The sequence below is a fragment of the Anabas testudineus genome, chromosome 14 (genome assembly GCF_900324465.2).
Source record: "Anabas testudineus chromosome 14, fAnaTes1.2, whole genome shotgun sequence".
Classification (NCBI taxonomy): domain Eukaryota; kingdom Metazoa; phylum Chordata; class Actinopteri; order Anabantiformes; family Anabantidae; genus Anabas; species Anabas testudineus.
The window spans coordinates 19,685,114-19,708,004 of record NC_046623.1 but is presented as its reverse complement, the minus strand read 5'-3'; the positions used below and the strand labels follow the sequence as shown (position 1 = coordinate 19,708,004).

The 22,891-nt window shown below is 39.5% G+C and overlaps 2 protein-coding genes across 4 annotated transcripts in view; both read left to right on the top strand.

Moving 5' to 3' along the window:
• The first annotated feature begins 290 nt into the window (after nt 1-290).
• On the top strand, nt 291-13,178 carry LOC113169992 (hexokinase-2-like). 3 transcript variants are annotated; one of them, XM_026371826.1, is made up of 12 exons: nt 291-432; nt 2,730-2,825; nt 4,953-5,115; nt 5,624-5,772; nt 6,289-6,408; nt 6,707-6,802; nt 7,075-7,174; nt 7,757-7,940; nt 8,906-9,061; nt 9,336-9,569; nt 10,383-10,588; nt 12,932-13,178. In XM_026371826.1, exons 2-11 carry the CDS (start codon nt 2,787-2,789, stop codon nt 10,558-10,560), a joined length of 1,419 nt encoding a protein of 472 aa, XP_026227611.1. In that variant the 5' UTR covers nt 291-432; nt 2,730-2,786; the 3' UTR covers nt 10,561-10,588; nt 12,932-13,178. The 3 variants fall into 3 exon arrangements, with proteins under 3 accessions (XP_026227611.1, XP_026227610.1, XP_026227613.1); XM_026371825.1 differs by lacking the exon at nt 12,932-13,178 and having other exon boundaries at nt 10,383-12,272; XM_026371828.1 differs by lacking the exons at nt 291-432; nt 12,932-13,178 and adding an exon at nt 646-793 and having other exon boundaries at nt 10,383-12,272.
• Nucleotides 13,179-15,262: 2,084 nt separating this feature from the next.
• The window catches only part of zgc:77151 (ARID_ARID5 domain-containing protein), a 32,660-nt gene continuing 25,031 nt past the window's right edge, over nt 15,263-22,891 (top strand). Inside the window, exon 1 of the mRNA XM_026371068.1 lies at nt 15,263-15,517. Coding sequence (XP_026226853.1) covers nt 15,497-15,517 — 21 coding nt within the window. The 5' untranslated portion in view covers nt 15,263-15,496. The remainder of the gene's footprint in view (nt 15,518-22,891) is intronic.

Here is a 22,891-nt window from a genome sequence, read left to right as displayed (position 1 = left end):
TGAGTCTGACAGTATGAGCATCAACGCGTTTCTTCAACAGGCTCCGCTCATCTGGTTTCTGTCTATCCGCAGGATTTAATTTACTTTGAGTTTCCACACAATTCAGCAAATTAAATATGTGGGTTCTAAGACCTAATTAACGCCCCAAATAATATCGTTTAAGAACTTTTTAATTCAGCGTGTTTGGATGTGGACCCGATTTTTCGCTCTTCGTGCGTCTTTACGCGCAGACGGACACCTGTACAAGGTGAGGCTCAGGAGAGCTTGTCTGGTTTCTTAGGTCATATCAGCTGTGAAAATAAAACCGAGCATCTCGTCCTGTTACAACATTAGTCCTGCAGCATGAACAGGGTGTGACCTGCCCCGTGTGAGCTGCCACACGCTCCTCGTCTCCTTAAAGGAGTTGAGTCCTGCGCGCACAGGAAGCTGAAGGTGAGTTACTTACAAAAGTTTTTCAATCTTTATCCTGAACTGTTTAAAAAGAAGTAGTCAGTTCATGTGTTTCCCCACATTCTCCGTGAACATGGGGCCAAAGCTCCTTAGAACCAGACTTTGGCTCTGTTCCTGATGTTTTTGTAAAGGAAACGGGGATGTCACTGATTCTTTTGAGGTGAAACAGCGGCGTCATATTTAAAGGACCCCAGAGAGACCCGTGGACCGTAGATTTAAGCTCGGCTGCCATACTCATGGCAATTCACACGGAGCTGTCATGTTGTCCTGCTGGGTTTGAACATCTCAGATATTTTGTCGTGAATCAACTGACGTCTTTTCTTCGGGCGACAGGAACAAGAAGGTTTTCTAAACTTTTCTATATTGATTAAAGTGAAATTAGTCAGACAACATCTGCTAGGTGCAGTAAAATTTAGTACATTAGGTCCCATTGTCAGGTGTGACTGACGGGGCGTGGCTTAAATACAACTGTATCTAGGTAAAAAGGTGAGTACTGCAGGTTTTAATTCAAGAATGGTGGCATTCCTAGTCAGCGGATCAGTGGCTTCTGTGAAATCTCCTGTGTGGTGAGGGAGTAGTTGGATCACCTTTGTCTTTTATTGGTTACATCAGTTTCAACAGGTGGATTTAAAGGAGCCACAGGGTTTAAACCTTAAAGGACCAACTCGCACAAATGACACATAAACAGTGTTGTCCTCAGCTTGAAATCACAACTTCTGTTTTTCTCGAAGTTGTTAAGACATAAAGCTTCAGATTGATACTTGTGTGAGTCAGCTACAGAGGTTAAGAGCCGATCTTCGATGGCTGCAGTACAGAATCCACAGTTTGATTTTTACTATCTCCCGTTCAGTCACTCAGTGATGATCCGAGGTGGAAGCAGCTGTCTTCACTAATCATGAACTCTTAAACCTCCCTGATATGAGGCATGTTTGACAGTGAGGTCGTCTGACGCAGCAGTTTCCCAGATAACAACTTCCTCTAAATGTTAGACTCACTTGATATTTGTTGTGGTTACAGTTTCTTCTTCTTCATATTTGTGTAAACTGTTTGATAAGTTGAGGTTTCATGATGATGATGATGATGATGATGATGGACAGCATTCACGAGTGCGATAAGTTCCTTCTTCGGGTCTTGCTGCACCTTCCTGTTTGCAGGCTTGAAATGAGCATTTATCACTGTAAAACCACATGATCATAGGTTTGTTCCCATTTTGCGAAACTGTCATTTCTCTAAAGGTTAAATAAATTCAAATGGTCAGAAAAACAGACCAGAGATTAGAGTGGCCGTGTCTGTATCTCCATACCATAGGGAACTCATTTTAACACGTTACCTGTGCATTGAAGAAAAACTAGCAGAAATTCAATGAAATCTTTTCAGGTGGTCATAATTTCGACTGAGCTTTTCAAAATCCATTTTTTCCCTTCACATTTACCTTTTTTACTTTGATGCATTCAACTAGAGTAATTTAAGCCACTAAATTTTATATTTTACACACATTATTGTAAATTGAACTTCAGTCTTGCTGAGTAACTCATTTTTTTCTTGAGCTAAATGCTAATATCAGTTCACAGTGACATGCTGATGTTTGATTTTTATATATAAAATATATATGGACTATTATATATATGAGCTTAAAGCTGACGAAGCCTGTCTCTGTCATGAAAATGAGTATTTAGCTGAATATATTTTACTGGTTGAATGCTGATGAAGTCATTTTGGCAAATGTGTGAGTTTGTTAGCAGCTCACCACAAACTACATGTGCAGTGTATTTAGCTCTGTTTTGTCTTTTATTAGCTACAGTTGTGATGATGTTCTTTCTTTTTAGCCATGCTAGCAGTTTGGCTCTGTTGTTGTTGGTGTTTATAAAAGAATAGCTGCACAACTAATGAAATAACCCGCAGCTTCAAATGGTTGCATGCTAGCATGCTAACCTCACATGGTGGACATACTGTAATGTGTTTAACATTAATGTGTTAGCACACTAACGTTAGTATTTAGCTCAAGGTTTTGTCTAGTGGAATTTAAAAAATTTATCCAATACTTAAGTGTATTAGTAAAAGTCCCTATAAAAACTAAAAAGCTTTAAATTATGTTAGCATGCTAACATAACGAGGTGAACATTAGCATCTGTCACCAGGTCAAATGTTGAATTAGTGCAGTGTAGGGTGATTTTGAAGGGATGGATATTTGCCTACATGTGGTAGAAGTAAGAAGCAGCTTTGTGTGACTTTATCTTTTGTAAGTTGGTTGAACTGAGCCTTTAACCTTCTCTGTGCAGATAAATAACACAGTGACTAACGTGGAGAACAGCACACGGATTTTAAAGAAGGCCAAAATGAATGAGGACGCCATCCCTCCGGACACGCTCGCCAAGGTACGAGTCACCTGCACCACGAGACTCTTGGAGAACCTGAGAGTACAGAAGCTCTCAAAGAACCAAAAGAACAGCGTAGAACCGAAAAGACATAGAACTAAATACAAACTGACTAGAAGAGGGATTCGTGGGTTTAAAACTCTCAAATGTAGATTGGGACCAGTCATGTGTTGGCTCTAATAGAAACAGCCAAAACATTTTAAAATATCTAAATGAATAAAATCCACTGGCTGCATATTGCAGTACTTGTCCCTTATCATTTATTAGACTAATGTGCTACAGGCAGATCAGAGGGCGTTACACCGTTTCTGGGACTGTCAGCCATTTCTGGACATTCATAACTTTCTGGTAATTAAGTCCTCTTACACCATCTAGGAAGAAATGATGGGTTTCTCAGATTAGGACATCAGAGTTTAGTCAGATCCATGCAGACGGTTCAGTGACAGATTAATAATAATAATAACATGAATCAGGATTTTATTTCCTAAATTTTACCATAGTTAAGATAACGTCAGCAGGCCAGATGGAGGCGTCACACCCAACACTAAACCTCCTGCAGGAGTTTTTGAGCTATAACCTTTAACCAAACACTGAGTCAGTGGTGCTGGTTTCCCAACACGCTGGTTAAGTTTCATGTTTTTTGGAGAAAGTGTCAACATTATTGCAGGGAAACAACAGCAACTTTCGAAATGTAAGAAGTTGGAGGAAGTGAAGAAAGATTTCACTACTCTGACGGGTGGAAACAAGTCACCAACATGCGTGAACCGCTGTGATAAAGAAAATCAGAGGTGACTACAGCTGAACAGAGGAACCGTTTTACTTTGAGCCGTCGTGCTTCTTTATTGCAGAAACTATTCAAAGTGTGGCGTTTTAGCTATTGGCAGTCCTAACAGTACTTACAGTGTTCACAAGAACATACAGACAACTGTTAGACTGTTACTCTGGTGTCCTTTCTCTGATTTGAACTTGATCAAAATGAAAATAAAAGTATCGATAGAGATTAACATTGATAATTAATTTGCTGAGTTTTGAAAATCTGACTTTTTGCAGGTAAATGTTTTGATACCCTGTTTAGTCGTTCATTATATCTCTTATCAGCTTCAGGTACTTGGGCTTATTTTTGTTGTCCTTAATGAACCATTTCCAGATCCGATTTTGTTATATGTAGGACCACATGTCTCTTCTAAATGATCCATGAAACCACAGCAGTATTGGGATTTGGGGAACATATGAGAACGTAACTATTCTTATTGTAAGCAGTTTTTCCTTTCACTGAGTTCACTTCTCATGAATCTTTGTTGGCTGCAGTAATTTACTGTGATAAAAAGGCTTTTTACCAGATCTGTGTCACGATGGATTATTCACGTCAGTCACACCTCACATGAGATCCTGAAAGAAGACAAAGGAGAACAAAGTCAGACTAAAAGCATGTTGCAGAGAGAAAACGAGCAAGCGCACCTCTGAAAAATTACTACAAGTCCTGAAACAGACAAAGAATCATCTTCACACCTAACTGTAGTGTCTGCAAACATCCAGACAGCGATCCTGATTCTGATCCTGATCCTGGTAGTAAAGCATTAGTCTGAGAGGAAACTATCACATAGACAGTTTGAAGCTGTTAAATGGATGGGATGGGATAACATAACATGTAAAGTCAGAGCGTAAATACTGAATATTTATGAAAAACGGGGAGAAAAGCTGCTCCACAGCTTTCAGGGTGTTTATTTATTTAACATACGCTTTTACCTGAAAAAGTAGTTTGTTATTGGCAAGAAGCAGGATTTTAAATTTGACTTTCACGTGTTTCCATTGTTGCACTGTAAAACAAATCGATATGTTCATTTTCCATTTATTTATTAACACATTTTTATTCTCACTTAAGCTGTGAGCTGCAGAGTTGTAGGAAATGCTGTCACCTTGTGGATAAAGATGTGAAATGCTATATTATTGCATTTTTATTGGTGTGTAAATGTGTTGTACACTAGAGTAGACGTCTGTTTGCCTTTAAATAAAAAGGTGATCAGCTCGATGATTCACTCTGTACAAATCTGTTCATGGTTTTGCACAGTTTAATTTAAAATAAAACACACTCTCCTCTACTGTAAATCTCTGTGTTACTGTTTGCAGGTGCAGAAGCACCTGGAGCGTTTCCATCTGTCTCTCGAGAAGCTGCAGGAGGTTTCTGCTCGGCTGGAGGAGGACATGATCCGAGGTTTGGGGAAACACACACATCACAGGGCGCCCGTTAAAATGCTGCCCTCCTTCGTCAGGGCCACACCGGACGGGACGGGTAACTACATTTATCTGTTACTTCCACTTTAAATTAGAAGCCGGGACTAATCAATAACGTAAATACAGGATCCTGTATTAGCAGATGATGTGCTGACTGACCTTTAAAACTAGGTGCTCACACCGAGATCGACCAGTTATCTAATGATTATGTATGTTACGTATTATAATTTTCAATTATTTATTTATAGCTTTTAATTGAAATGTGACGATACGTATAAGTCTGTAAGCAGCTCTGATGTTAACTTATTAAGTAATGTTATATTTAATCTCTGAAGGCTGAAACGAGTACCTTCAGACACTGCACACGTCTGATCACAGAAAAATCGCATCAACAGTACTGATCGGACATTTTAAGGCATAAAAGAAGCAAAATAATTGAAAGATATTAAAATGACAGAGGTTAGCGTATTAGGTTAGTGTATTTGTTTCAGTGACCAGTTTCCTCCCGGTTTGTTCTCTGCTGTGGGTTTGATTCAAATGAACTGGTGTGCTGTTCCTCCCGGCAGAGAAAGGCGACTTCCTGGCCTTGGATCTTGGTGGGACAAACTTCCGTGTGCTTCACGTCCGAGTATTGGAGGAGGAGCAGAAAATGCTGAAGATGGACAGTCAGATCTGCACCATCCCACAGGAAATCATGTTGGGAACTGGAGAACAGGTAACAGAAGAGTAAGGTTATGTTTAGTCTAGGAGCACCATAATTTGAAAGTCGGGAGGAAGAATTTCATCAACATTTACAGGAGCAGATTTTTTATTTTATCATTTAAAGACATTTTATTTTTCAGCCTGATTTATGGATAATTTGGGTTGTTTTATTTAATACAGGATCTAAAGTGTCACTGTGTCATTAGTCATTTCTCATTCACTGAGATCACTGCAGTGATCCTGCACTACTTAAGAGCAGACCTTCTTTAATATTTAAAGTTCTATGATCGTTGTCAGTTCACCCAGAATATCTCTGCTGGTTTGATTTACCTGTAGTATCAGGTTTCATATTATATTTCACACTTTATTCATATTCTGGTGATGTCGGTTCCTTTTTGTGGTACTGGTTAACCTAGGACGCCACATAACCTCCAGCTGAGCCAAAATAAACATTACAGTATAAAGTAGTTTACTACTACAAATGAAGAACTGTCACGTGTTGTCTGTCTTTGTCTTTCTCTCTGACCAGTTGTTCAGCCACATTGCCTCCTGTCTTGGTGATTTCCTCGAGTGTCAGAATCTGAAAGAACAAATTCTTCCTCTGGGCTTCACCTTCTCCTTCCCATGCGAACAGAAAGAAATTGACAAGGTCACACACACACACACACACACACACACACACACACACACACATCTTCACTTTTAGAAACCCTTCGATCAGCTGAGGAGGAAGCAGTAAAGAATCTAAAGCTTTTATTAATTTGATAAGGACTTACAGCACTAGACATTCCTCCATTTTGATAAACTGCTTTGACCAAGCACCGTAGTTTCCCACAGTCACCTAAACACTGCATATATTTCATGGTGGTGGCAATGTGCAAATCTTGTTTTTATTTGTAGAACTTTTAACATGCAGAGATTTAGTCTTCGGTCTTCTCTGTGTGCAGAGTTTCCTGATTCGCTGGACCAAAGGCTTCAACTGCTCTGGAGTGGAGGGAAAAGACGTGGTGAAGTTACTGAGAGAGGCCATTCACAAGAGAGGGGTCAGAAAAAATTGTGCATTAGTTGTTGTGTTGCATAAAATATCTTGAAGTAAATACCACAATATTAATAATGACATGTCATTTCTTTCTGCTCTGATATTTCTGAAACCCATTATGTTCTCCTTTTGCTCAAACCTATGCACAGAGATAACACTGACACTTTCTCTTATTGAGATGGACGTAGGATAATGTGTGTATGGGTGTGCAGGTTGCGCTGTATTCACATTATAAATACAGGACATAAACATGCTTCTGTATCTCTCTCTCTGCAGGACTACGATTTAGGCTCAGTCGCTATGGTGAATGACACGGTGGGCACAATGATGAGCTGCGGCTACAAGGACCAGAGCTGTGAGATCGGCATGATCATCGGTAACAATACATGTTAATGAGCACAGAACTTCTGACTTCCTGATACTCGTGACATGACTTTGACTCTACTGACTTTGCTTCATGGTAAATACTGTAGATAGTGTCTGGGCCAAAGTCAGACAATCCCACCTAACTAGTTTGTTAGTGTGATGGATGAAGGGTCCTGTGGGCACCGACCCCAAAATCTCAGTATGAAGTGACCACTGAAGTAACATGACAACAACAAGACATGACAACAAATAACAAGGCAAAAGAGAGGTGCAAAACTACAAATGACCACACAGAGAACCCAAATGAAAGAACCTCACAGAGACAGCTTAAGTGTGAAGAGATGCAGAAAGAGTATAGCACTGTGTGGTTACTAAGTAGGACCAGTATGTGATTACTCTTCAATCATCAACTTCCACATGTCAAATACTGTACAGACTAGATGCTAGGCTAAGGTATAAACATATAACATATTTCAATCTGTGATCGATTTAACAACATTAAACCGATCAAAACTATCCAACATTTTCCAGTTGGACTGTGGACTTAGATCTCAGCTGAGTCCATTAGCTAAAAGAACCGTCCCCTCTACAGGCACGGGAACCAACGCCTGCTACATGGAGGAGATGAAGAACGTGGAGCGTGTGGAGGGCGAGGAGGGGAGGATGTGCATCAACACAGAGTGGGGAGGCTTCGGAGACGATGGCTCCCTGAAAGACATCCAGACTGAGTTCGACGTGGTGGTGGACAAGACTTCCATCAACCCTGGAGTCCACATGTACGTATTTCATGGTCATTTGTATCGTTTAACTTGGTCATTCGCTATTTATTGTGATACGACATGGAGAAAAACAACTAATTAGTTGATGTTTGGGCGACTGTGGATCTGTTGGTATTGCAGTCATCTACAACTCCAGGGTTGGTGGTTCAATTCCTGCTTTACTCCTGGCCACATTTCAAAGTGAAACCCGAAACCTTGGTGCCGGCTGAAAACCATTCATAATACACAAAAATCTCCTCCAGTCTTTCGTATTTCTTCATAATAACTGTGTTTTGGTGGTAAAAGCAAATGTTAAAAGAAGTTTTATAAATGTTTAGATTTCACACACTCATTTGTAATAAAAGCAAACGTCGAATGGATGATAATTAGAAAACAACAGTAGAATGAACAAACCTTATGTATTTTATGTACATGTGGCTCATAAGTTGTGTGATCAGTATTTGTATGATACATTTAGTTTTGGTTAGTGGACATTGGAAAATGTTTAGTGTTAAAGAATGGACTGATATCTTAAGATAATTATGAACCATTCCTTAAATAGGAGAATAGAGAGAGTAACATGAGATATTCAATTAAACACAGTTCCTTCAAACATAACTTCACCAAACATGCTAAAAAATAAGACATTTCTCAACCCCCATACGCTGAAGTAGAATGAATTATTATCAAAGGAACAAACAGCACAAACGTACCTCACCTCGACACAGCCCAGACTATTAGAAAGTGACGCACTGACATGTGGGCAGCTGGTGTCTTTTTCAAGAGTGACTGACACAGGTGAGTGGCTTTCTGTAAACTCTGATGCTCCACCTATCCAAGAAGCAGTTAGTCCAGGTATAGGGAGGTTTCTACAAACATCTTAATTCACATGTAATCTGACTGCAACAGGTAAACACAAACAGGCTGACAGACTATGTGATAAGTTTCTCCTGTTTATTAATGTTCTGGTTTTTCTCCTGTAGCTTCGAGAAGATGATCAGCGGCATGTATCTGGGAGAAATCGTCCGACTGCTGCTGGTGAGGCTGACACAGGACGAGCTGCTGTTTAAAGGACAAACATCGGAGGCGCTGCTGAGCGCAGGCAGATTTGAAACAAAGTTCATCTCTGATATCGAGGAGTGAGCGTCTTTTGTTTTATTATCACTTCAGAAGGACCTGATATTCAGATTCTGTGATTTACAAAAACCTGAAACTGTAAAATTCAGCTGACATATGTAGAACTGACACGTGAAAAGCTTTAACCTGTTGTTACCTGAATGTCGATACAGTGGAAGAAAACCATGGGAATAAATGAGTAATTCTCCCAATATTTTTGGCAAATACAGGTTACAGCACTGAGAAATCAAAGCTGCCCTCTGATATTTTGATTTCCCGTCTGTGTCTCTGGTTCAGGACGGACTCAGGTGTGGAAAACACCCAGAATATTCTGACTGAGTTGGGTCTGAAATGGGATCAGGTTGACGTCCACGTGGTTCATCTGGTCTGTGACACCATCTCTTCTCGCTCTGCTCATCTCTGCGCCGCTGCCCTGGCAACCGTGGCCAACCGCATCCGTGTGAACCGCGGGCTGGACCACCTTAAGACCACAGTGGGGGTGGACGGGACAGTCTACAGAAAACATCCTTAGTAAGTGGGAATGAAGACATACTGGTACCGCTCCTCTTTAAGGGTCATAAGGAAGCTAATGGTTCATTTTTGACCATTTTAGTGTTTTCAACACTAAACAACAACAACTATGAAATATTTTCTAGATCATTTCCTGGAAATGTGTTTTATAATTCCCTGAAACATATCTGGCATTTAGTTGTTAATTACCAGGAATGTTTCTATAGAAACATACACAGCTGAAAAAGCAACATGGAAAGGGCGTTTATTCCTTCAGTTATTTAGAACAAACTAGTTTTATTTTTTAAGAAAAAAAAAACACATCCATAACATCCATATCTATCTAAAATTCTACGAGTAAGAATAATTAGTTTTTGACATGATGTTGGTTTCATTTGTTATGGGACTCAGTGATGGCTGGGACATGCTTGTTGTGGCTCTGGTCACTCACGAAGCTGTTCTAAAATGAGCTAAAATGTAAGTTTTAACTTTCTGATGGAACATTTAGTTGAGTTTTCTGTATTAGCCTTCTATAAACCTTTTCGTTAGTGAAGTCAAAAGTTTGTTTTTGTGCGTTTCATTAAGTTGCATTGCGTCCGCCTGCCGGGGCCTCCGTACCTCTGTATGCAGAACAGGACGATTTGTTGAGGGAGTGACATGGGCACTAATCTGGTGTCCCGTTCTTCTTCAAACACCTGTAGCTGCTGAGACAGACTCCAGCTGCATTTGCGCTTCTAGTAACAACAGATCAAAGCCCACTCAACAACGTTATTTTTAGAGAGCGATGACCACACTGTGTCCTGAAATATATATTTTCTGGCTCCACTTCTGTAGTTTCAGTAAGAAGCTCCAGGCCACGGTGCGCCTCCTCGCTCCCGACTGTGACATCACCTTCCTGGTCTCGGAGGACGGCAGCGGGAAGGGCGCTGCCATGGTAACGGCCGTGTCTCAGCGGTTGGCTCTGCAGTCCCGTCTGTTGGAGGACAGTGAGGAGGAGGAGGAAGATAAATAAGAGCAGAGCAGATGATCCACAGCACTTTGTGAGTTTAACTCACAAACACAAAGCCTGAATCTGCTTTTTAAGCCTGAAATATTTTCGCACAGCTGCATTTGCTAATTTTTTTGTCAACAAGAAGTACTCTGATTTTATATCTTGTGAAAAGTAGCAATACCATAGTGTAGAAGTATTTTTTTTACACAAATAAAAGTATTTAACATGACTTAAAGGCCATGATCATTGTGCAAATGAAGATTTTAGACATGATGGTTTTTTTAATGTACTGTTGGCAAAAGATGTAACTTTTACTTCTTCCTCCATTTAAAAGTAACTAAGTCTCTAAAAGTAGAAAATATACATGAATTGAAAGTACACACTATGCACAGTACTTCCTGTCAGACTAATGTTTTTATTATAGATACTTTGCAGTAACTACGTTACATGTTCTTTACATACAGAGCAAATAAACTATTCACAACTACATAAAGCAGGTAATACTAAAACTGTAGTATTTCTGCTAAGTTTTGAATACTTCTACCACCACTGAATCATTCCGCATTTTTAATCCTAATCTACGAAATAAGTGTGAAACATAAAAATAAAGGGCATGGAATCATCAACGCATTCTCACACAAAACACCAAAATATTTCATTTCCACTGTGTTAAAGTAATTTTTCTGTGTTATTAGTACATTGTTGTTCAGTGCACTTCGATTCCGAGTGAAACAAAAGCTCATTTCAACACATGCATTAGAGTCTCTGTTCTTAAACCGCAACCACAAGTCATATTTACTTCACATTTGTCCTGCCAGATTGTTACAGTGGCGGCACGGTGGTGTAGTGGTTTAGTACCGTCAGCACTGTCGCCTCACAGCACGAAGGACCCTGGTTCAAATCAAATCCACGGGTCGGAGTTTGCATGTTCTCCCCGTGTCTGCGTGGGTTATCTCCGGGTACTCCCACTTCCTCCCACCAAAGACATGTATGTTAGGTTAATTGGTGACTCTAAATTGCCTGTAGGTGTAAATGTGCGTTTGAAAGTTTCTCTGCCCTGTGATGGACTGGACTGGACTGGACTGGCGACCTGTCCAGAACACATGAACACATGTAAATGAATGACATGTCCTGTCTGAGAGTTTCTCAGTGGAAGCTGAGATATTACAGTTTTTCAGAATAATTACATGTACCTAAGATTATCTCCCCCTGAGCTTCCCCTGTACCATATACCTTTTACATGCACTTGAAGTCACTGTGTATGAAAAAACTCCGCTATCTTTCACTGTCTTTAACAAACTGCTGGGACCAATGGCTGTTGTAGTGCCAGATCAGAATAGAAGGTGGAAAACAAAGATGTGAATTTATTTACTGATGGTTCAACATCAACCTGTTTCTGTCTTTCATTGTTGTAAGTGCACGTTATCAAGTGTAATCTACCTGCAGTTACTTTTCCTACTAAATGTGTTTGCTTATCAATGATAGGTATTCAGTGGTTACTTCTCCGTGTTAGCATGCTAATAGTAGCAATAAAGTGAGAGCACAGCTGAGCCGAGACCAGCTTGGACTGATTCCCATTCAGGTGGGACGAAGTAGAGGCGACTCTGCTCTGTTCACCTTCAGTGTTAACCTTTTTCTGAGGCTGAATTCAGTCAGGCTTTAAATAGCTGTACAAAAAACTAATGGAAACATACTGGAAAACTACTAGTGCTTTAGTTTTATTAAGTCTCTCTCATTTCTGATGAAAAATAAAAGTCGTTTGTAGAAGAAGTTTGTGTGACTTATTTATCAATGATGACACAGTTGGACATTTGTGATTTAATTTAAAAATTTAAAATTAAAAATGGAATTAATTGTAATTATTTATTTAGATTTTTGATTTTTAAATAATATAGTCAGAAGAAGATGTTAGACAATAATTGATCTAACACCATCTTTTAAACTACTTTTACCTAAAACTGGAAGTTTCTATGCCCTGAGTAGTGCCCATCAGGCTGCATGTATATTTCTTCCAAGACATGGGGTAAAGTAGTCAAGCCTATGTAGCCTGAGAGACAAAACTCAGGACTTTAGATGTCTCAGCTAGACTGAGCGGATAAGTCAGGGGGACATGTCCTCACATCTCCCAGTAAATTGAGGCTATTACTGTCCTCAACTGCAGAACATTAAATACGTATTACTACTCAGCAACACAGCAGGTGTGTGTGCAGAAAACTTAGAGCTAAACTAGTATATATATATATATATATATATATATATATATATATATATATATATTGTGTGTGTATATATATATATTGTGTGTGTAACTGAAAGTGTGAAGACACTTGGCTACTAATGAAAACAAATGAAATTATTTATAAAGGTGTAATACTGCCTTGGTTCACTGCAGGATGACGGCACAGCAGGAAAGGCTCTGCTGCTGCAGCTCGGAGGACGAAGGACAAATCAGAGCTGGTGCAGCCTGGTTATTAGCGGATGGAAGCCTCGAGCTTCTCCAGCTCCATATGAGAACAATATTGATTAATGCTTTGATTCTCTCCCCACTGATCATACAGTGTTCAAAAGGGGAAGAAGATTTAAATAGTTTACATGAGACAAACCTCTGGGAGACATGAAATCCTATTGTATAAATTGAAAGCAAAAGAAATAAAGAGAACAATACTGTACATCTAGGAAATGTCAATTGACATTTGTCTTCAGTTTTATTCAGCTCTTCTTCAGATTTCCCATTTCTCTGATTCAACACAGAGACATTTCTTTCTTTCTTTCCAGCCCATATATCACTTGTTGGAGTTGGGATAATAGCTGCAAAAGGAACAGTTTGTTTCCTATAAAATCATGTTTTATCAAACTGGTGAAAAAAAAATCATTGGTCAACATGTGATCAGACAGATGGTTTCTTTGCTATTTTATTCATCAATACTTTGCTTTTTACTCACCTCTGCCTTTATTTTTACATAATTTTTAGATCAGCTTCCCTTCAGCAAAAACCCCTCATTACTAAAAATCCACTAAGATGATTAAAAAAGACAAAAGTCATTCTGGAGTCTCATGATGGGTGCTTCGTCCCTCTGCTGGAGAAAGGTCACAACAGCAGCTCATTCATAGCCCCAGTGATACACTGAGGACACGTGTGGACAACACTTTACTGAAAGTCCCTTCTGTTTAGCAGCTATCAACATTTGAGGCCCTCGGCCTGACTCTTCGTATTTCATTAAACTGCACTGATGAAAAGACAAATAATAACCACAACGAGAGAAAATGAACAACAAATACATAAAAACAAGTACAAAGAGACAAAAGCAAACATCACAAATAGAAGCAAAATGAACCTAAATGACCAAGAGGGACAAATATTTAAACTACATAAAGTAAAAAAAATCACAATAACCACAATGAGACAAAAATAGGCAAAAAAATGTAAAAGAAAATAGATGGAAAGCAAGCATTAAATAAATAGATTAAATAGACTGATAGTGTGTGGGGAAGGAGACGACTGGTTTTAGAGGAAATGACTATTTCTTTTTTTATTAGTTCTGAATAGAAGCTAGAGCACAGACAAACTAAAGTGAAATCAACGTTTTTATTGTATAGTTAAAGAATATTAAGAGGAACAATAAACCAAACATGGTGCTCAGAGGTTTTAATGTTCCACTGTGCTTCATTTTCCTCAGTCAGTTCTGACTTTTGCTAGAATCTGTTGTCGACACAAACAAAAAGCTCATCAGAGAAGAAACGAAATGACTGAACGAGGTGAAACGGACTAAAAAACTGGAAAAAAGGATGAAACGAGACCAAAAAGAAGGAGATGGAAAATGTGCTGCTTTGCCTTTTGTTCTGGTAAGACATTAAAATGACTTCACTGTACTTTACTGACAATATAAGCAGCAGGACACAGCGACTGAGTGAAAGGAAAAATTATGCTAATAATGCTTTTGTACTATTATAATACTTATAACGGAGTATTTTTATACTGCAGTACTGATACTGTACCAGAAACACAAACAGTGGTGGGAAGCACTGCTGTACTTTACTATGTATCAGAGACAAGTACAAAGAATAATAACTCCACTATGTACTAACTGGGGTTTCTTTGTATTTGTACACTGTAGTAATGATACTTTTACTGTAGTACAATAGCTGATTCATTCTTCTGCTGCTGACTGGATTTGAAGACATGTTTTTACTTTATTTTGAAATCTATGTTTGTATTTTGGGTCTTAATATTCTTAAATGGTGAGGATTACACTTTTCTTAGCCAGTAAAACCAACTCTACTTGTAGTACTTCTGTTAGGTTGAATCCACTTTTACTTCCTTGTAACATTAGAGTATTTCTACACTGTGGTACTGATACTTTTACTGAAGTAAAACAGCCTCCACCAACAGCAGTCAGCTTGTACCACCTAATTGTTGGTACTAGTGTTACTTACTAATACTAATTTAGTATTTAATATTGGTTCTAGTGTTCACTCAGGTAAAAGACAAGGTGAAGTACTCCTTGGACAGGTATTAGTAAATACTCAGGTGTACTTTATTACATTGAACCTGTTTCAGTGTTCTACTTCATCTACTGCCTCTAGTTTCTTTGACTTTAATCAGATTATTTTTACTTGTGATACTTAGTAGTACTACTGGAATGCGGTGACGTTGTGTACTTCTACTGTAGTACTGAGCTCGTACGTAAACCCCGCCCTCCTGTTCCGTGTCAGGCGGAAGTACGTCACGGCTCCGAGGCTAAAGATGCTCCAACTGGCGTCTGTCTGTGACTTTAGCGTGAAGTTTTTGGACTCTGTGAGAAACTTTGACCTCACCTCGATGCTGTCCCAGTCCCACTAAAAAAAAAAAAAAAAAAAAAAAAGGCTTTTATTTTTTCGCTGGTGCGTTTGTTTGTGTGTCGGCGAGTCCCGGCGGTGTAACCGGAGAGGGGCCTCACACAGGGAATGCAGGACTGCAATGGAGCACAATGCACTACAGGTAACGCCGATATCATTTGCCAATAAATGCCGTGTTGTGCCTCCTAAAGCCGGCGCCGCGGCGACCTGTTGACGGGGAGAACCGTGTCGGGGCGTCGCGGCCACCTGAAGACCACCGTCGCGGTTCGTCCCGGTTCCTCGGACCCAGTGTCTTGATTGTTTTCCCACATCCAGCCGAGTCGAGCTCCGAGAGTTGCGCTGACTGCAATTACAACTTTATTCAGCCGGGCGCAACTTTTCTCCCTCCGGAGGGGCACGTTTCCCCGCAGACACGGGGCTTTTCGGGGAACCGCTCGGCGGAGACACCGACGCCGTCGCCCCGTGTGGTCTCGGAGAGCCAGCGGTGAAACGGCACTTTAATATTTCTGCTCTTTTGGCCGTGTTAATCATTAATTTCTTTGTGTGTCGTGTCGACAGTCTCCGCTTCTCCTCCGGCTACCAACCCCCACCCACGGCTACAGACACATTTCAGCCAAATCAAATAAATTGTCGTGGCGGAAAATATCGGAAAACTTTTGAACGACACCGAATCGCTGCGTCGTCGTTTGTCGTGAATGAATTTGCAGCTTCGTGATATTAGAGGCTGAAATGTCTTCGACAGGCACCAGACTAGGTGGAGCAGCAGGGTTCGGGCTTCTAATAGGAAGCATATTGATATTATGATCAAATCCTCCCCGACATTTTGTCTCCGGTGTAATTGCTGCAGTTTAAGGAGGAATGTTTTCCCGTAGTGAGCACTTTGTGGACTGGATCTGGTCTTTGTACGGATCCTGGTCTTTGTACGGATCCTGGAAACTCACAGAAAGCAGCAGCACTCATTAATTCGGACACAAGCCCGCATGTGTGGATATTTAATATTCCTGCACATTTTCCTCATATCTCAGGTTAAATATCCATTTTCTCTTTTCCCCAGTGGTGAACTTGTGATCTTCAATAACAGGATACAGCCAAGGTCACTATGTGAGCTGTGCCTTATTTATTCCTTCATTTCCTTTTTATTGTGCAAAGCAGGAGACGTTTTATTTCTAATATTCGTCGGAGGGTTTTTATTTTTGGCTCGTCTCCTCTCTTCCTACTGAAAACTGTGTTTAAAAAAAAATAAAAAATCTCACTGCAATATTACCACAAATATCACGAGAACTGACGTAGGCAGGGTGCAGATTAAGGGTTTCCATCTTAAATTCTTATGTGTGTTCACATTTTAGACAGAGGGCTGCCTCTCTGCTCACATTATATTGTGGCTTTTATTTTCCTGCCTCGTTTCCACCACTAGGCTGGAGCACAGCTTCAGCTGGCCCTCCCCCAGGCCTGAGAAAGAAAGAAAGAGAGAAACTAATAATAAAGGGCAGAAAATCTCTGGTTATCCCACCCTGCACTCGCTGCCTGGGCCCATTTACCACTATAATGAACATATGTGTGCACAGCTCGCCACTTACTTTATTAGGTTCCCATCGAGCACTCGGAGGAATCACTGATTAATCAATGGACTTGGAAACTTTTTCAGATTTGGTAAAACACATTTTTAAGCAAAAAGTAAACCGGTGTCCGGTTTGGACAGAAACATGTGGATGTGTGTCAGTGTGAGCCGTTCAGCGGCTTCATGTCTCGTTGTTGTTGGAATTTTTCAGTATAAAACTCAGTTTTGACTAAAAGTGTGTGTGTGTGTGTGTGTGTGTGTGTGTGTGTGTGTGTGTGTGTGTGTGTGTGTGTGTGTGTGTGTGTGTGTGTGTGTGTGTGTGTGTGTGTGTGTGTGTGTGTGTGTGTGTGTGTGTGTGTGTGTGTGTGTGTGTGTGTGTGTGTGTGTTGATAGTTGATGAACTGATCTCTTTATAGACACAGCATCAGGTGTCAACACTTTATCATCAGTAAACATGTAGTGCACATGTTGCACATGCATGTTTCTGGTTTTAGCCCAGAAGAGGCTTTGTGTTTCTTCACTGCAGTATTTAGTCTTCCTGTCATTCAACTAGAGTTCAGAGGTGAACTGATTCCATCTTTGTATAATATTCACATAGTACGTAATGTTCACTGCAGCTACTTTTCTATATATAAATAGATATTATTATATACATAATAATATATAACACATTACACTTACTTCATGGTACTATAAACCTTCTACTTTCACTATAACTTTTCTTCATGTTTAATAATCTGTCTTCAAATTTGTATTCCTAAAATATAAAATTACTATTCAACAAATGGCTCATATTTTGCAGTAATAGTAAATATTGTTTTTCTTTACATATTGTATCAAGCCTAAGAATCTGTACAACATCTGTAAAAATGTGTCAGTTATCGTAAATTATCTTATTATATAAAAAATACTACGCTATCTGTCCTGTATGTAAATTAATATTTGTGATTTTATCTTATTTAGATACATATTTTAATATTCCTAATATTAAGTTTCTGTAATATAGTGCTCGAAAAACAATAATAATAATAATAATAATAATAATAATAATAATAATAATAATAATGATCCTTAAATAAATTCAAGACCTTTTTGCTATGTGGTATTATTTTCTTGAAATATAGTAATAACTATAATGTATCTGTGGATCCCAATAATGCATTTTTTTAATGATTTAATTCTTTTCATACATATCTGTTAAATAATTACATCAGTATCAGCATCAGCTCTACATCAGTATTATAACTATAGTATCTTATAAAAAAGTTATAGTGAAAGTAGAAGGTATATAGTAACATGAAGTAAGTGTAATATGACAAAAAAACTATTATCTACTGAAATGTGTTATATATTATGTTCAGTTTTCTGCATTAATTTGCCATAATGAGATCTGATCTTCATCTAAGTCAAGAATATTAACAAATATAATGTGCCTAAAATAATAACACAAAACAATTCTGATCTTTCATGTCTTTTACAGAGAACAACTATAAAAACCTCATAGTGCAAGCTGAAAAAGTATGTGAACCCTCTAATCAGAATCAGAAGCCTTTATTGGGGTGGCTGTGGCTCAATAGGTAGAGCAGTTGACTGCCAATCACAGGATTGGTGGTTTGATTCCCAGCTGCTACGTCACATGCAAGAGTGTCCTTGGGCAACATACTGAACCCCACGTTGCCCCCGGTGAGTCAGGTCAGCTGCATAGCAGCTCTGCCATCGGTGTGTGAAAGGGGGAAATGAGACGCAGTGTAAAGTGCTTTGAGTACAAACTTGGTAGAAAAGCGCTATATAAGTGCAGACCATTTACCGTTTATATTGCACATTGCAGTTATTGCACACAGAAGTTGTCCATTGGGTGTAGAATAGAGGTGTATGTCAGAGTGGGGTGTAGTTCGTGTATGTGTGTGTTCAGTATGGTGATTGCCTGTGCTTTAAATAAACACTTCAAAAACGGCTAATTGGAGTCAGGTGTCACCATGGTTTGAAGGTGTGGACTAGAGCCACTTCGACTGACATAAAAACTGCTTGCTCCGCACGAGAAGAATACGCTTATTTGCGTCATGCCTCACCAAAAGGAGCTTTCAGAGGATCTATGATCAAGAATTGTTGATTTACATAAAGCTGGAAAGGGTTACAAAGTCATGTCAAAGATTTTAGAAATTCACCAGTCTACAGTTCAACAATCTACCAATGGAGACACTTTGGGACTGTGGCTACTCTACCAAGAAGTGGGCGACCAGTCTAAATGACCCCAAGAGCACAACAAACACTCATTAATGAGGTAAAGAAACAACCAGAGAGACAGACAAAGTTTGAAGGCATCACTGGAACTGGCTAACATCTATGTTCATTAGTCTACAGTAGGTAAAACATTGAACTAGCAAGGTGTCTATGGCAGGACACAGAGCACTAAATAATAAAAGGTAATGGCATATCATCAAGAAAACATTATCCCAGCTGTAAAGTATGGTGGAGGACACATCATGACTTGGACCTGCTTTGCTGCATCAGGGCCTGGCCAGCTTGCAATTATTATACTCGTGACCTAGATGAAGATCAGATCACATTTTGTGACTGAATTAATTACTAAAAGGCTGCGATCCATGTCTGCATTTATGGATTTTGTCTTTTTGGATACCTGAAGTTCCACCTGTGTGTCAGCTGATCCTCTTCAATAGAAATATTGTTACTTGATGCAGTTGTAGATGTAAGCTTGGCACCTCATGGCCACTGTGGGCTTTCTGAGGCTTTAGCTGTTTTCAATAATGAATTTTAAAACATCGTTGTTGTGGGATACATGGACTCAATTGGACATTACTTTTTAGTGTAGGGAGCTGATGGAGTCCTGTCGGAGTCAACTATCCTCACATACAGCTCCTCCAGGTGGTGTGTGAAGAAGTTCAGGGTTCCAGTGCATGTTTGGAAATGGAGGAGCGGGGGCTTCACTTACACAGCAGCTAGCTCTTACACACGGCACCTTTAAGTAAAAGTTAATTTGATTAAAGTATTTCTTTCCATAATTACTGCATGAATAGTTTACAGCAGCTATGTGACTCATTTGTTGCATGTTGATATTTTATCTTCTTTAACAGTATATACATATATTTGTAATATCTTGATGTGGAGCTCAGTAAAATACAAATAAGTGTGTTTTTAAATGTTGTAGTAATGTTGCTTTGTGTCTTTGATGTTACCTGTGTTGTTCTCTGTGCATCATTGTAATAATTATAACATTAATGCTTTTATAGCAGCAACATGTTTGACCATGTCTAATCATCTCCATCATATTCCTTTAATATAAATATCATGTTGCTGTTGGGATTCACAAAGCTTATCTGGCTCCATGTTGTTTAGTTTTGGTGTCGTACAGTTTTCCCAGAGGGCCATAGTGCGTCTGTGTGACGTAATTTAATATTTTGTCTCTGCGTGTTGAGTCATGGTTGCTGTTTTTAAATCGTAAAGATGTTAATGTCGTTATTTGACTCTGTGTGTTGCTCGTGTGTATATTTTGCACTGTGACATTTATTCACTATCTTTCTAAAAATTGATCCCAGGCCTGCTGCAGCTGGCCTGCAGGACTACAGGGGTGGGGGGAGGGCTTATGGGTATTGGCTTGCGTGGGGGAGGGTGTGCTGGGTGGGGTGGGGTTGTGAATGATCATCACAGGAGTGAGAATTTGAGAATATATAGGTGCAGCAGCTGCAGGACGAACAGGAACGACAGGTTGTTTTAGACGAGCTCTAGAAACGGATTCCTCCACAGAGCGTTTCTGGTGCAGTAAGGAAGGGGTGCGGGGGGGGGCACTGTTTTTATTTATCATGAGTAAATGCATAGCAGCTGCAGAGCCAGCCTTACTCTGAGTGGACGATAGGCGCACTGCTTTATTTTAATTAATTAAATCAGCTACGCTGCACGAGCTGAGACGATGAATCAGTGTGTTAGAAAATTAGTCAGTTTAATAACTTAAAACATCATAACGGCAGCTACGTCACACCGTACAACGACGGTAAAAGTCTTACCAGTATTTTTCTTTCTCTAATTTAAACACAATCGTACACTTGAAATAAAACCTTAGCAGTTACATTTAATATTGGTTGTATCTCCTCCGGAATCACCACTGACCTCAGTGTTACTAACCTTAAAACTACAAATGAACTGTCTGTACATCTGGTTTTCTCACAGTCTGTAGTGGAGAAGTGCAGCACTCCATCTCATTCGTGTGTTTGTTACAGTTTCTGGAGGTTTATAGAACAGATGACCAAGCTAACTTCAGACTCTGGGTTCATTACAGTGAGGAGATGTTATTCATCGACTGCATTTATATTCACTTCAGTTATTGTATTACCTGGAGAAACCGGATAAGGCAGGTAATTGGGCTGCTTGTGCGCTCCTGTAAAAAGCTTATTTAAAGACCCCTATTATGTAGTTAAATCAGAAACCAGATTTCCAGTTTGCGTAACAGTGAATAAATCAGTTTACTCTCCAAAGCTGACTGTAACCTGGTTAAATGATAATAACAAAGAGATTAAGAATCACTAGCCTTGGTTTTTATGCTAATTTTGCCACACTTGTGTTACGTAGCCTGCTGCTTTTTATTGCTGCATTATTGTATGAGCTACACAACGCAGACACAAAGTCAACTGGTACCAAAGGAGCAGATTTGCTGCCATTTGTTTTTTCAGCACCGGGGTTGTTGCACCAGTGCATCCAGAAGCGTGTGACGTGGGGCCACACGTGTTAATTACTGCTGAGCACATACGCATTAATTAATATCAAAAGAACATCCCATCATTCAGTCCAGTTGTTTCTTTTGCTTGCACAGATGTGAACATGATGCACAAACAAATTGGATCGCTTGGCAGTTCTGTCCACAGGTCCACAGTGTGGACAGGTCGTGTTGTTCGGTCATTAGTATTGAAGATTTGACATCAGTCTTTTTTTTTATTTTTTTTATCTCTGAACGTCTCTAATCTGTTCATGACCATGAACACTCAATTGACAGCTGCAGGGCTGCGTATTATGTTTCAGGTGGCGCTGTTGTAATTTGTTTTTTTTCTCTCCCCAAGCTCCAAGCAGAGGATCACAGAAGAGTAGAGGCTGTGTGCTGAATTCAGTATCAGCAAAAGGCAGCGTTTCATTCAGTGCAGGGCTGTAAAAACCAGATCATGACATAAAACACATGGTGTAGGTGCAATGTTTTCATTTTTGTGTAACTGTGGGGCTCAGGGGACACCTAGAAACTGGAACTTGAAAGTGAAACAAGGCTGATGATATTAAGTAGTTTCTTATTGTCAACACAAACAAAAGGGCAAAAGTTATTTGTTTTTACCGTCTGAAATGGGAATTTTTATTTAAATATAAGAGATTTAGTTAAGTTAGTTTTAAGAACTTGTTAATATTTATTTGTACTTGAATTATATATTTTGCCAAATCACCTAAAGCCCAGAAAACTGAACTGAAAGAGATGTGGGAGCTGCTGTTAATGTGTCCTGAGGTTTGTGGACAAAGAGTCTTTAGGTAAAATACGGTCGGCTGCAGTTTACGAGCAGCAACTTTACAGATTTGAAACAAGACGGTGATTAGTTTCTATCTTGTTGTTTCATATTTGCTTTCATTCATTTTAAATGAATAATTTAGGAGAAACTTGATGTTTCCAGTTTCTGAGAAGAATGGCTCCATCAGAGAAAGAACTGGTTTAAGTCACTTTGGCCTGTGGACATGTTATTATTTCTCTGCTCACTGAAACTGTGAATCAGGATCCAAAATGGCAGCTCCCTGGCTCCTGACAGAGAACCGAATTATCAACTAGGTCACATACTGTAAAGAGCTCAAGAATGAGAAATTTTCTGCAACAGTTCTAGTACTGCCGAGTGACAAATGTCCAGTTTACTGAAATATCATCAGACAGGATTAAGAAAAGATCTGCCTCCATTTCTTTGTGGGGGGAAAGCTGACAAA

Excerpts from the sequence above, each read along its gene's own strand:
- LOC113169992 (XM_026371826.1), top strand. The coding sequence starts at position 2,787 with ATGAATGAGGACGCCATCCCTCCGGACACGCTCGCCAAG. Across the intron at positions 2,826-4,952 it reads CTCCGGACACGCTCGCCAAG|GTGCAGAAGCACCTGGAGCG; the intron begins GTACGAGTCACC and ends TACTGTTTGCAG. Across the intron at positions 5,116-5,623 it reads GGCCACACCGGACGGGACGG|AGAAAGGCGACTTCCTGGCC; the intron begins GTAACTACATTT and ends TCCTCCCGGCAG.